This window comes from Acanthisitta chloris, unplaced genomic scaffold (assembly GCF_000695815.1).
Source record: "Acanthisitta chloris isolate BGI_N310 unplaced genomic scaffold, ASM69581v1 scaffold2764, whole genome shotgun sequence".
NCBI classification, from domain to species: domain Eukaryota; kingdom Metazoa; phylum Chordata; class Aves; order Passeriformes; family Acanthisittidae; genus Acanthisitta; species Acanthisitta chloris.
This window is the reverse complement of record NW_008670807.1, coordinates 26,610-40,128: the sequence shown is the minus strand read 5'-3', so window position 1 is coordinate 40,128 and position 13,519 is coordinate 26,610. Positions and strand designations below refer to the sequence as shown.

General features: G+C 39.8%; 1 protein-coding gene across 1 annotated transcript in view; it reads left to right on the top strand.

Annotated features, from left to right (window-relative positions):
- Window positions 1-13,519, top strand: part of LOC103801395 (serine/threonine-protein phosphatase 6 regulatory subunit 3-like) — a 42,828-nt gene that overhangs the window by 9,760 nt on the left and 19,549 nt on the right. Inside the window, 11 exon segments of the mRNA XM_009073807.1 lie at window positions 1-85; window positions 1,316-1,502; window positions 2,342-2,479; window positions 3,374-3,439; window positions 3,880-3,992; window positions 4,642-4,755; window positions 5,414-5,543; window positions 7,286-7,438; window positions 9,385-9,534; window positions 10,028-10,092; window positions 12,730-12,845. The exon segment at window positions 1-85 is cut by the window's left edge and continues 35 nt beyond it. Coding sequence (XP_009072055.1) covers window positions 1-85; window positions 1,316-1,502; window positions 2,342-2,479; window positions 3,374-3,439; window positions 3,880-3,992; window positions 4,642-4,755; window positions 5,414-5,543; window positions 7,286-7,438; window positions 9,385-9,534; window positions 10,028-10,092; window positions 12,730-12,845 — 1,317 coding nt within the window.

Here is a 13,519-nt window from a genome sequence, read left to right as displayed (position 1 = left end):
TGCTGAAGTCAGAATGTTTGGAAGACTTAGTTTCTTTTATTATTGAAGAACCACCTCAAGACATGGATGAAAAAATTCGATATAAGTAGGAAAACTTTAGGGGGTGGGAGAGATTTGGAAGGTGCAAAGAGGACTAACTTAATGTAGTTAATTTGATAGTATGTTTTGACTCCCTGTGTGCTGGTGTGTAGTGCAATACTGGTATATTTTAGGTTGTTTTCAGGAGGCTTTGTAAAACTTAAATGAATCACTCTTATTGAGAAATGCTTCCAAACCCAACTGCTGTCCAAAGGAGGCATTTTAAAAAAAAAAGGCAGACCAGAACTCACATGAAGATTATTATAGCTGTGATTAAGAAAATGATTGAATGAAAACCCCTCTTTGGGTAGTACAGCTACGTGGTTAGCTTTGTTTTGTTGTTTGGTAAGATGTTTTTAATATCTGTAGTCCTTGGAAGAACATCCTTAAGCTCTAACTGCTGATGTTTTCCTATCCTGAATGTGACCATAACTGAGAAGGTTCAAACTCAAAAGTCAATGTAGCAATTCACATAAAGCACTTTCAGTGTTGTCCCTGCAGAAGCTGCTTTTTCTCTTAAAACAGTGTGTGAAAAATAATGCAATATAAGCTGCACTTTCAGTGCAGATATTCACCTTTCCTGGTAAACCAAACCTCCTGTGTTTCCAGTAGGGTTTGAAGCATATTTCATTTAGAAACCTTGAGCTGTACTGCTGTCAAGATGGCCCTTACTGTGAGTGGGTGATTGTGCTGTCAGATGCAGGAAATGATGGGTGTTGGTGGCCTCTCAGTCGAATGACTCAGTGTTCTGAACTGCACTGCTGACTGTCATGAGGCAGCGGGAGCTAGTTTTGCAGACTTGGTTAGATTTTGACCGATTTACTGACTTCCAGCATAATTGCTATGTATGTTAGAAAATCCTGAAAATACTGTCAGTCTGCTTAACTCCTTGGTTACTTTTTTTCCCTTTGAAAAGAAGTGGCTTCTGAAATGAGAGGTCAGTACCTGAGCAGATGGATTTAACAGTAGATGTTAAAATAAAAGCTTGCTCGTTCCTTCCCCATTTCTCTAGTGGTGTCCTATCGCTGCTGATGAAAAAAGTATTCCATTTCTTAAGTGAAAACAGAGCTTGGAGGCTGCATGTGCAATTTTGTTACTTTTTATTAGTTTGCTACTTTAGTGCAGACCAACTCTGCTTGAAAACTTGTTCAGCAGCCTTACCAGTTCTGAATTCAGAGCTAGAAGTATGACAGACTTTGAAATATGAGTGATGGATAATTTCTTTGCTTTTCCTCAGATATCCAAACATATCGTGTGAGCTGCTTACATCAGACGTCTCACAGATCAATGACAGACTGGGAGAAGAAGAATCTTTACTCATGAAACTGTACAGCTTCCTCTTAAATGAATCTCCTCTAAACCCTTTACTGGCCAGTTTCTTCAGCAAGGTGTTAAGTATTCTTATAAGCAGAAAACCGGAACAGGTAAATACTTACAAACTCACCAATTTAACAAATGCTCTGATGAAGTTGTACTGCTCAGCAATTCTGATTTAAGACTACATGTTTGAGGGATAGCAGCAGAGCCAGAAGAGAGCATTCAGCTTCCATACTAGCTGAAGACTCTTAGTTGTGCACAGGATTAAAAAATACATTTGGATGAGTGAAATGTATTTGATTCAGATTTGCCTGAGCTATTTATGCAATCAGTATGTGAGTGCTTAGCTTTTGGCTTAGCTCAGCTCAGTGTTTTAGGTGGTGATAGTTGCATTAATTGCTCTTAGAGGCAAAGGTAAGTGACATGAATCAGTGAGAGTGGGTCTGACTTGGTGTAAAGACTTATTAAAGAATAAGGTGAGAAATATTTGGAGTCCTTGCTCAGAAATGCTGTTGTACTCTGCTCACATGGCCCAATGCTGCAAACAGCTGCAATGACCAGCTCTCATACCTGAGATATGTTTGTATCATGTTAAGATTTTGCTGTGTTGAGCTTTGCTCACTAAGCAGGGATGAGAGAAGTTCAGACCAAAAAGAAAAGCTAATTATACATTGGGTTATAAGTAGGTTATGGTCAGCAAGTTTTGCTTGAGAGGAGGCTCAAGACACTGCATGTAGTGTGGATCTGCCCTGTGCTGCTTTTGCTACTCTGTACCTCTGTGTTAGTTTATCTTGCCTTGTACTGCATGCTTCAGGTGCTCAAAGTGTTCAAAAAGTTTTCATCTATTTGTGTGTTTGGTAGGAGAGATAAGAAATTAAGAGTAGGTGGTGTAATTTATCATGTAACATACAGAGAAGCAAATATAAGCTTGCTTTTTAATTTCCAGATTGTGGACTTTTTAAAGAGGAAGCATGATTTTGTAGACCTCATTATTAAGCACATAGGGACCTCTGCTATCATGGACTTGTTGCTCAGGCTACTGACTTGCATAGAACCTCCACAGCCCCGGCAAGAAGTGCTAAATGTAAGTAAAATGTCTCAGAATTTTGTCTGATGTGTGAAATGTAAAATGGCTTATCTTCTACTGGATTTACTAAGTTTATTTCTTAAATGTGCTGAAATTAGATGATAGAATCAGAGAATTTTAGGGGTTGGAATGGACCTTGCAGATCATCTAGTCCCAACCCCCTGCCCTGGGCAGGGACACCTCCCACCAGAGCAGGCTGCTCAAGGCTTCATCCAACCTGGCTTTGAACACTGCCAGGGTTGGGGCAGCCACAGCCTCCCTGGGCAACCTGTGCCAGTGTCTCACCACCCTTAGAGTATACAACTGTTTTTCTCACATCCAGCCTAGACTTTCCCTCCTTCAGTTTGAACCCATTTCCCCTTGTCCTGTCACTGCAGTTCCTAACACAGAGTCCCTCTCCAGCTCCTTGTAGGCCCTTCAGATAGTGAAAGGTGCTCTGAGGTCCCCACACAATCTTCTTCTCCAGGCTGAATGTGTGGGGATTGGTTTGTTTGTGGAATTTTTTTTTTTTTGTTTTTTTTTCCCCCTGCTTGGAGCTGCTATTGCTTTTCCAGTGGAACCACTGTGCTGCTGCGGACAGCTTAGAACCCCAGTGCCTGGTCTCTTCCTCACTCTTTAATGTCACTTAAAACTGACAGATGCAGTTTGAAAAATGTTTTAGACCTTGCCAAACATTGTTTTGGCATCAAAGTTTATTTAAAAATGATACCTCAGGCTTTCTTTTTTTTATTGTTGCTCAGAAACACTGATTTTACTATTTTTAGTCCTTGTTTAGACGTATTGACAGTATCACTTGTGGCACTTGTCAAATGGCTGCTTTCAATTTCCTTAATTTATGTAACTCATTCATTTGGAAACAATTCTTACCAACATCCACAAACACTTTTGCAGTGGCTAAATGAGGAGAGAATTATCCAGCGGCTCGTGGAAATCGTACACCCATCTCAAGATGAAGATGTAAGTATTGACCTGACACTTTTCTGGGTCTTACCTGTTCTGCAAGTTGCTGTACAATATGGTGTCAGAACTTTTAGTTTTACTATTTTCTGCTTGTGTTTTTTCAGTTAGCTGATTTAAGAGTGGTCATTTGAGGGAGGGTGTGTGGCTTTATTCACCTCTCTGCCCCCTCTTTCAGGTCTATATCAAAGCCTAATGCATACTTGGTGGTGTTTGAAGATTCAGCTTTACCATTTTGCCACCTTAATGCTGGAAATAAGTTTTTGCCTCGGTTTTTCTTTTCTTGTTAAGGTTTAGTTATGGCATAAAGCTCCTGCCTAAATATTTTTTGGATAGGAGAGACTCTTGTTCATGTTGAAACTTCCACCTTTTTTAACTGAAGCATTACAGTCCAACATGTTATTACTCTGGTAGTGAAAAGCAATGTTTTTCCATTCCAGAGGCATTCAAATGCATCGCAGTCACTCTGTGAAATCATTCGCCTGAGCAGAGACCAGATGTTACAAGTACAGAACAGCTCAGAACCAGATCCACTGCTTGCAAGTTTAGAGAAGTAAGTTGGTTTGAATTCCTGATTTGTTTCTCACTTCATAAAAAACCCAGTTTGTAGCTTTTGTTTGACCTTGAAACCTGTCAGAAATGGGTAGCTCTGCTTTTCAGGTGAATTTTCTTATCTATCCCTCTTCTTTTTGTGTCATGTAAAATAGCTTGGCAAGCAAGCAGGGCCCACCTGGAGGACTCTCTGGCAAGGGTTGGGGGAGGAGTTGTCTCATTAAAACATTTTCTGTGTTGCCCAATTCAGTGGCACCTCACGTGTGGAGTTCAGCTTGGTAGTATTCAGACTAAACATGGGAGACTTTGGCTTTGTTCTGTTACTTGCTCTAAGTTAGTCTAAGTGTATGTTTCTGCCGGAAAAGATTCTCCTGTATTCCCTTCTTCCTTTTGCTAGTTGTAGGTTTAAATTTGTGTGGCTGTTTTGGCAAGCTGAACCAGGTTTTTGTTCTGACTGAAAGCTTCCTTTTTTGTCAGAGCAAAAAAATAGATCAGTGGAAGGAATAAAAAAATATTATGGAGACTTTGAGGATGGGAGTGATTGTCCTAGTTTTCTTGGTGTTATCCCCTTATTAAGTTTACATGGGCAAATGGTAGCTGCTTCTGCTAACAGCTGTAGTGCTATCTGATGGCAGTGCTTTTCTTTTCAGGCAAGAAATCATAGAGCAGCTCCTGTCTAACATTTTTCATAAAGAAAAAAATGAATCTGCAATAGTCAGTGCAATCCAAATACTGTTGACCTTACTTGAGACAAGACGACAGACGTAAGTGTTATTATTTCACTTGAACTCTGCCTGCAGTAGCACATGTGTTCCATGTACTAGTGGCTGAACCATTTCTGTGGCCTGTTGTAGCTGAAGGAGTGAAAATGCAAACCAAGTGGTTATGGTTGGCATTACTACACTCTGACCAAACACAGGGGGTTTTTTTAGGAGCTAGTTTAAGTACCACTTGAACAGTCAGAGTAATTACACTTTATCAGTTAAGTTTCTGGATACAAGGAATAGAGCAAATATGTACAGTGCAATGAATGAGTATTGCCTGAATTTCATTCGGAGAAACTGCTGAACAGATCTCTCTGGTACCTTCAGCTTTGGGAGAGACAAGTGAAGCTCTTTATCTACCTCAAGGGAGCAAACAGAACTGCAATTCTTAATCTCAAAACCATTTTTGCGATTTCAAGCCTAACCCTAAATAGCTTTAAATAATAACCCTAATAATACTAGGGCTGATGTTTGGGAAAATCTTGTTCAGCCATTACCTCACACTTAATTCATTTATGTAACCCTGTGTTTCGACATTTTTTTTGCCTCTTCCTGCTTTTCGCATACTTTCAGAACTGTTACACAAAATCATACCTTAAAAGATGTTTTGCAGGTAGTTTTGATACTAATTATCAGGTTTTGCTTGTGTGTGTTTTAGATTTGAAGGCCATATAGAGATCTGTCCTCCAGGTGTGAGCAATTCAACATACTCGGTCAACAAAAGTGTTCTAGAAGCCATAAAAGCACGTCTTTCCTCCTTCCATGAGCTCCTACTTGAGCCTCCAAAAGTAAGTGACACTTTGGGTTACCAAATTAATCCAAGCAGGGCTGTCACTGTGTGACTGTGTTTAAGGCAGATTAGGATAACAAACAAAACCCACTCTGGCAACTTTCAGGCAAGTGCCCAGGCTCCGTCCTAGCCTGTTGTGTCCTCAGGCAGACAGTAATAATGAACAGCAATGTATGGTGCTCATTGATCTGGTTTTCCAACATAAACTTTGTGTAATTAGCAAAGTAGCCTTGAAGCAATTGCTTCTTTCTGAAAGCAGTGGAAAGAGATTTGCTATATATTCTCAAGGTGTGTCCTGTTTTCTGCTTGGAAATCCTATCTGGATGGGGAACATGGGTCCTGGATGCTTCACTTGTTTGGAACTTTGGAGTGGCCTGCATTAGGCCTGCACAATTCTCTAGACATTCCCAGGACCCAGGTAGACCAGCTCCACGGCATCTGCTCCGTGCTTTAGGCACATTAAATTGTTTGGGCTTTTGAACTGATTTAATCAACTTACCTATGTCATGCTCTTGCAAAAGATCAAAAAGTGTATAAATAGGGGGTTACCTATGATCCATTTGTATTTTTCCACTCTCATTGGTAGAATGTCAGCTGGAGCATTGTGCACCCTGAGCTGGATGTCACAGCTTTTAACAGGCAAGGACCTCTAGGCCAAAGTGCAATTAAAGGCCAGAGGTGTATAAAGTACCGGATGAGAGGGGGTCAAGGTAGTGTTAAAGTTTTATTTTAGCCTGGAAAAGATGAGAACTGAATTTATGAATGCAGAAGAGGTAATAAAATGCAAAGAAACTATCTTGTCTTTATTGCAACAATATGGCAAGATACAGGTCTGTGTTACAGTAAATCAGGGTCCTGTAAGGTGCTTGAGTGTTTTCTGATGATTGGACACACTTAGCACTGGAATAAGTCATCTGATGAAGTTATTGAATCTGTTGCTCATTTTGAGCTCTGGTTAAATGAGCATCCTTAGGTATTTGCCTGGTGTAGGAAATGGACTAAGTGAACTAACAGGATGTTAGTTGTCTTTTATTCTGATGCAAGGATGATGGTCAGACCACAATGTGACATCCAGGGTTACAGAAGGGACTGCTGGTCCCCTTGTCAGAATGTGTTTGTGCCTAAAGATAGGAAGAGGTTTTCCTGATGAATTCCTCTGTTTATTGCATATTTGCTGCTCAGTTTTTAGCTCTTATTGTAATTGATACCAGATTGTTCTTATTGGCTGGCACTTAATTATGTGACAACAGTTTTGGTTTGTTAACCAGCTAAAATGCAAGTCAAACACCAGTGGTGCTGATGGCTTAATGAAATTGCTTTCAAGTATATGAAGTTAGGGTTACTGAGGCATTATGGCATATTTAGAAACTGTCCACCTAGCTGTTCTGTGTCTGTTGTAGCAATGTAGACTGTACCTGGCTTAATCAGTGAGAATCATTTCCTGGGAACTATCTCCTAATTTCTTTCAAGGTTGGGTAGAATTCTTCCAGATACTGTCTGGAAGTTAACAGTCAGTTTTCACAAAGCTGTTTTCATGTCGCTGGTTTAGTGCTTCCTGCCTGGAATTAAAAGCTATAGTGTTTGGAATAAAACATAGGGGTGTTGGCAGAGTGAAGGTAAGACAATTGCTCGAGGTCTGATTGTCTGTATTTTTTAGCACTACTTTGTGTTTAGTGATGAGCTGATTTTTTTAAAAGCTATTTGAATGGGCTTTATGGATGTACTTGTTTTCCTTTTCAGAAAAGTGTCATGAAGACAACCTGGGGTGTACTGGATCCACCTGTGGGAAACACACGTTTAAATGTGATTAGATTAATATCCAGCCTTCTACAGACAAATACAAGCAGTGTGAATCAGGAGCTTATAGAACTTAACAGCATAGGAGTAATACTGGTAAGAGCTTTATGCTGTCTTTATTTTTATGGATTGCTATTGAGATCTTGTCTGGTTTTTCTGTCACTGCAGATAATGTGTAGTATATTCTCCAGCTTAACTTTTCAGCATGTTTGTGTTTGATTTCTGTTGCTTGGTTTAAGAACTTCTAGTACTGGATTTTACTGTTAAATTAATCTGTCTGAAGTCAGCATTTTCCTCTGATCACTTAAATGGTTCTTATTTGCTACACCTTCATAAATACATGAAGTGGTTTTCTTTATAAGCTTATTTTCACCTGTATGTCCTTAAGTTTTCAGCCGTGTTTGAGGCTTCACTGCTGTTTTCATTCTTCTCCTAAGTTGTTCCCTCAAAAGCCCCTTTTCCTCACTTAATATATGGCCCAACAGATGTATCTCAGCATTGTTACACCAAGGAACAGTTATTCTTCATAGCTTGTAACCTTCAAACCTCAAAGCAAGAGGATGCACAACAAGGGCAGTTAACTCATTGCTCTTTGCTAATGTGGACATGTACTTCTAGCACTTCTACCTCCTACTTCCACTATAGTTGATGTATTCTTTGTGTTTAGAGTCACCCAAGAAATTCACATGTTGGCACTGATTAAAAAATAACTAGCAAATCATGTTGAACTAGTTTCTGAATATAACATGCAAACTTCTGAGTAGGCAGTTGCAAACTGAAAGCGTAAATAATTTATCTACCCCAAATTGTTTTAGCCCAAAATCCCTTTTTTCCTGCAACTAGTTAATAGAGCTGTCGTTGAATGATTTCATCTCATTCCCTGCACAACTTGGGTTTGCAGGCAGCAACTAACTTATACAAATAGCCAATTTCAGTATAGCCACAGTTTTTCCTAGATGTATTGTCTGGGGGAGCACACACAATGTGAACACTTGTACATTCTTACAAGTAGGTTGAATTGTAAACTAATTCAGTGAGGGTTGAACACACTTTTCTGTCGTGGGTTTTACATAAGGAAAAAAGTAATTGTAGCCATACAAACCTCTCAGTGCTTCCTGCTGTTTGCTGACACAGCACATGTTTTACTGTGCAGACTTGACTGTTGGAAAAGTTATGGCAGGATGTGATTAGTTGAAGAGGACTGAAGGAAAATTGAAGGCCTTTAGCTGTATTTTGAATGAGACTAAAATTGTTTAATACTGTTCCAGTCATTGCACATATTTCCATGGCTCATTTCACTTCCCAGTAGCAGCAGTCACTTGAGTTGTGCAGTAAGTAGTCTTAAAGTAACTAGGCATAAAGCTTGTAAAAGTCTTTCTTGTGTTTGAGAGAAGAAAGGGGGAGAAGCAGGAACATGACTAAATGAATGCTGTTTATTGTAAGTCAGTCTCAGTATTTGTCTTGTGGCTTGTTAATAATCTTAAACTGCATCTAGATTATCTGAGGTAATAGAAGAATCGATTCTTCTCTAATAGAAGAATAAATACTAGATGTGTTGGGTTCAAAACAGATATGATTTCATGAGGAACCTCACTGAAGTGAGGAGCACATTATAAAAGGGTATTGTAGATGCTAGGAAGGTTAAGTGAACTCCAAAAAAGAGAAATCTGTCAAGGACTTTTAAGGTCATGAATAACATTTCTGACTCTGGGACTTTCTGGGCTGCAGCTAACAGAAAGAATTTAAGTCCTCCCTGTCCTTGTAGTGTGTAAGTGCATTACTGGTGACCCCTGCAATGAATCCAGTTGCAGTTGAATTTTTGTTCTGATCCAGGATAGTATTCTTTGGGTTCAGACAATGGCAAGCACAAGAATTAACTTTGTTGGAGGTCACAAAGTTTCTCTTGCACAATAATACTTAGTGTAAGATGTAAGGAATTTCTTGCAGTGTTGTCGTTCGAATGACTTGGTGGGGTGAGACTGTTGGTTGTGTTTAATGAAAAGGTCTTGGTGTGTGTAAACCTTGGTGATTTTGTTTTTCAGGACATGTTTTTTAAGTACACGTGGAATAACTTTTTGCATACTCAAGTAGAAATCTGCATTGCATTGATTCTTGCAAGTCCTCTTGAAAGCACAGAAAATGGCACAATTACAGATCAGGATTCCACTGGGGACAATCTCTTACTGAAACATGTAAGTTGTGGTTTTTTGAGCATCTCTTGAATTTTCCTGTTTCCAGGCCATTGTAGCAGTTAGTTTTGCATAAAATATACCCCAGTTTTACTTTATGTGTAGAATGAACAAGAATATATTTCCATTTTAACCTAAAATGTCAGTTCAGTGTCTTAACTCTGAAACTGCCATTGAATAGATTTTTGCTGCCCCAAAGTGAGCATGTGTGTGGAGCTGCATGTATTTCTTTTCCTGGAAGAAGTTCCTCTGACTTTTAAGAATTAAAGTCATTCAGTAGCTTTATGCTGCCACAATTTGGCACCTATATAGAGAAGTAGAATTAACATAGGTTTGGCTTTTAGGTTTCTCTTTGCAATCTGTCTGTTGCTTCTGAGCCCTTTAACAAAAGTATGTGTGCTGAATCTGAATTGTCTTGCAGACTTTAGTGTCAATTGTAAAATGCATAACAGTGTTCCTCTTTACTGCTACTAAGCATATTTTTCTTTTTTGATAGCTCTTCCTTAAGTGCCAATTAATAGAGAGAATACTTGAAGCATGGGAGATGAACGAGAAGAAACAGTGAGTAACTCTTTCTCTTTACATGTATTTGTCTGCATAAGACTTGAGATGTGAAATGAATGTATAACCAATGCAGAACTGATACGGGCAGTTGGAAAAACATTTGTATAGGAATATTTGGATTAAAGCTTCTCTCTCCTAGTTTTTGGTAGCATTCTAATGCTTTTTCTCCTGACCATTTGAGAATGGCAAGAACGACAGCTATTGCATGTGTAAGATATTACTGTGATCTTTAAGGTCTACCCATGTTTAAGTACAGAAACCTAAGTTTTGAGGGGACAGGGAATACTTTTCCCCAGTAAGCAGTTGAGGCTATTTATGAACACATCAAAGCCTATCACATACTGTGGAGAAATAGACTCCTAAGCCAAGTCCTCAGCAATAGAATACCTTCTGAAGGTATGTGTTTGAAGGGATGGAAGTTTCATGGAGCTAACATTGTCTGAAACTGTTTTCCTGCAAGAGAGGAAACCCTCAGTCTGCACCTGAGTTCTCTGAGTGCTCTCAAGTTTGGCTCAGGAGATTCTGAACAGTAGATGTTAGCTCTAACTTGTCAAAGTACTGGATTAGTAGCTGGGATAGTGCTGCTGATGTGCTGGTTTATTTGAGACAGTTCCACTCCCCAAAATATTCCTGTTCCTATCCTGTGTGAGTCAGGTAGTAAATACATGGCTGCTGTAACTGACCTGGAAACAAGGATGATGAAAAGAGGGCTAGGAAAAAAATAAATACATGTGACTTAATTTTACTGTAGAAAACATGCTCTTCTGAATATTTTCTATATTGCTTCTCTTGAGGTTATAGAGAACTGCCTACTTTATCAGCACTTAGACCCTCATGGGATAGAAGTATGAAAAGTGATTTTCATAACTCCAACCTAAAACTTGACTTGTACTTGTGTAGGGCTGTTCTCGATCCAGTGCTTCCTATCTGGATGATTTAACTAAATATTTAGTCTCATGTTTGAATGAAGAAAATAGTGTTATAAACCTTAAATTGTGCTTTTATCTGGAAACACTGTTGTAAGTAATTCACTCCTTTTTGTACAGGTATGACTCCAACTATTGAAGATAAACCTGTATAATCTAGTGATATTTTTAGTTTAGCTGTTTCAGGAAATGGATATTTTTGAAATCCTTTTGTGTTCTGATACTTAATGTTATTTCAAGCAGCTCTAGAAGCTCAAGGCTGACTGTGCTGGTAGAAGTCTGACATAGTAAAAAGCTGTTTGATTCACTGGAGTTAATAAGCATTTGCTGACAGAAGAAACAGTTGTGTTCTAGACTTTTCAGCTAGGCAGTGAGAAGTCAGTCCAGTCTGTCATGTACAAGCACATTTTATGGCTTATCCTGTATTAGAAACCATAACCTTTGCCATCATCACATGCTGCTTGTTTTGAATGTACTTGTTACCTAAGCGGTCAGGGGAATAAGACAGGAGTCTCTCTCAAGTTGTTCCTGTATGCAGCATGAAAGTTTGATTTATGATGCCTTGCAGTGACATAACATTTCGGTTACCTTATGTGTTAGATGGTGAAAATCAAATCATGTGACCTGTGCTTGCATTAAAGATGGTCAGTTTTGCACATCCGTAAACTACTTCCTGTACTGCTGTCACTTTACACAGCTTTCAGTCAGGTTCAAGGGAGCTTTGTCTATCCAGTTGAGAGGGACTGTCTTGGTTTTTGTTTCAAACACAAAATGTTAAACTGATGCAGCAAATGTCAGGTTAACTTGCAGCTAAATGTTAGAAAATCAGTTCAAGTTGAGCCTCTCACTGTCACTATTTGGTCATACTTAGAATGGTTCCAGCTGCTAATAGCTATTCAGAGCACTACTCTAACATCTGCTAATTCCTCTTTGTACAAAGCAGTTGAAATACTCAAACTGTTTGTAATTGTATCTTTGGTCATCATGTAAATGTTGTCCCTAAATCTGAAGAAAACAATGCTCCTAACTTAAATTGGTATGCTAAATGTAATGCTAAGAAGCTCTGAAATACGAAAGTACATTGAAGAGTTCAGAATTTTTTCCCCGTTGTGGTGGGCTCAAAGTTCTGAGGGAGTGTTTGGTGTATTTGGGCTTTGCAAAATAGAATCATAGAATCAACTGGATTGGAAAAAACCTCCAAGATCATTGTGTCCAACCCTACCGTGGTTACCAGACCATGGCACTAAGTGCCACAGACAGTTTCATCTTGAAAACCTCCAGGGATGGTGAATCCACCACCTCCCTGGGCAGCACATTCCAATGCCTGATCACTCTCTCCGTAAAAAATTTCACCAACAGAAATTTCCTAAAAACTGTGGATCTGTTTGTCATTACCTTGATAATGCTGTACGTTTTTCTTTTTAAACACACACCCACACCATCATTAAAGTACTTGTACTTCTCCCTTGGTACTTGACATGCTTGTTAAGTCTTCTAAACTGGCTCAGTGTAGTCAAACCAGTTGATACTTTCAATTCTTGAGAACATTCTTTGGTGAACCTTCTGTTTTAGGATGCAGCTCTTTAGCTAAAGAACCCCTGTGCTATTTGTCTTATGTAACATCTTGACTGGTAGAGTGTTCAGTAACAAAATACAGTAGTAGGGTTGCTGTGAGTTTGTGCCCTTGAATTGCTTTTGTCTCTTGCAGGGCTGAAGGAGGCAGACGACACGGCTACATGGGTCACCTGACAAGGATAGCAAACTGCATCGTGCACAGCACAGATAAGGGGCCAAACAGCACACTAGTCCAGCAGCTCATTAAAGGTATTCAGTAATGATATCAAGTTTATCTTTGTAGCTTTTGTTATCAGATGTTGAGAAAATGAATCAAACTTAAATTAAAAGGCAGCTGTTGGGTAAAAGAAGAAGACGCTGATATTTCTGAGGTATTCGTAGAATCATAGAATCAACCAGGTTGTAAAAGACCTCCAAGATCAAGTCCAACCCTACCATGGTTACTTAGACCATGGCACCAAGTGGTACATCTAGTCTCATCTTGAAAACCTCCAGGGATGGTGAATCCACCACCTCCCTGGGCAGCACATTCCAATGTCTGAGCACTCTCTCAATAAATAATCGCTTCCTAATATCCAATCTAACCCTCCCCTGGCAGAGCTTGAGTCTCTGCCCTCTTGTCCTGCTGCTGGTTGCCTGGGAGAAGAGACCAACCCCCACCTGACTCCAACCTCCTGTCAGGGAGTTGCAGAGGGGGAGAAGGTCTCCCCTGAGCCTCCTCTTCTCCAGGCTGACCCCCCCCAGCTCCCTCAGCCTCTCCTCATGGCACTTGTGCTCCAGTCCCTTCACCATCATTATTGCGCTTTTTTGGACCTGCTCCAGCCCCTCAATATCCCTCCTGAAGTGAGGGCCCCAGAACTGAGCACATGATTCAAGATGTGGCCTCACCTCTGCCAAGTGCAGGGGCAGAATCACCTCCCTGG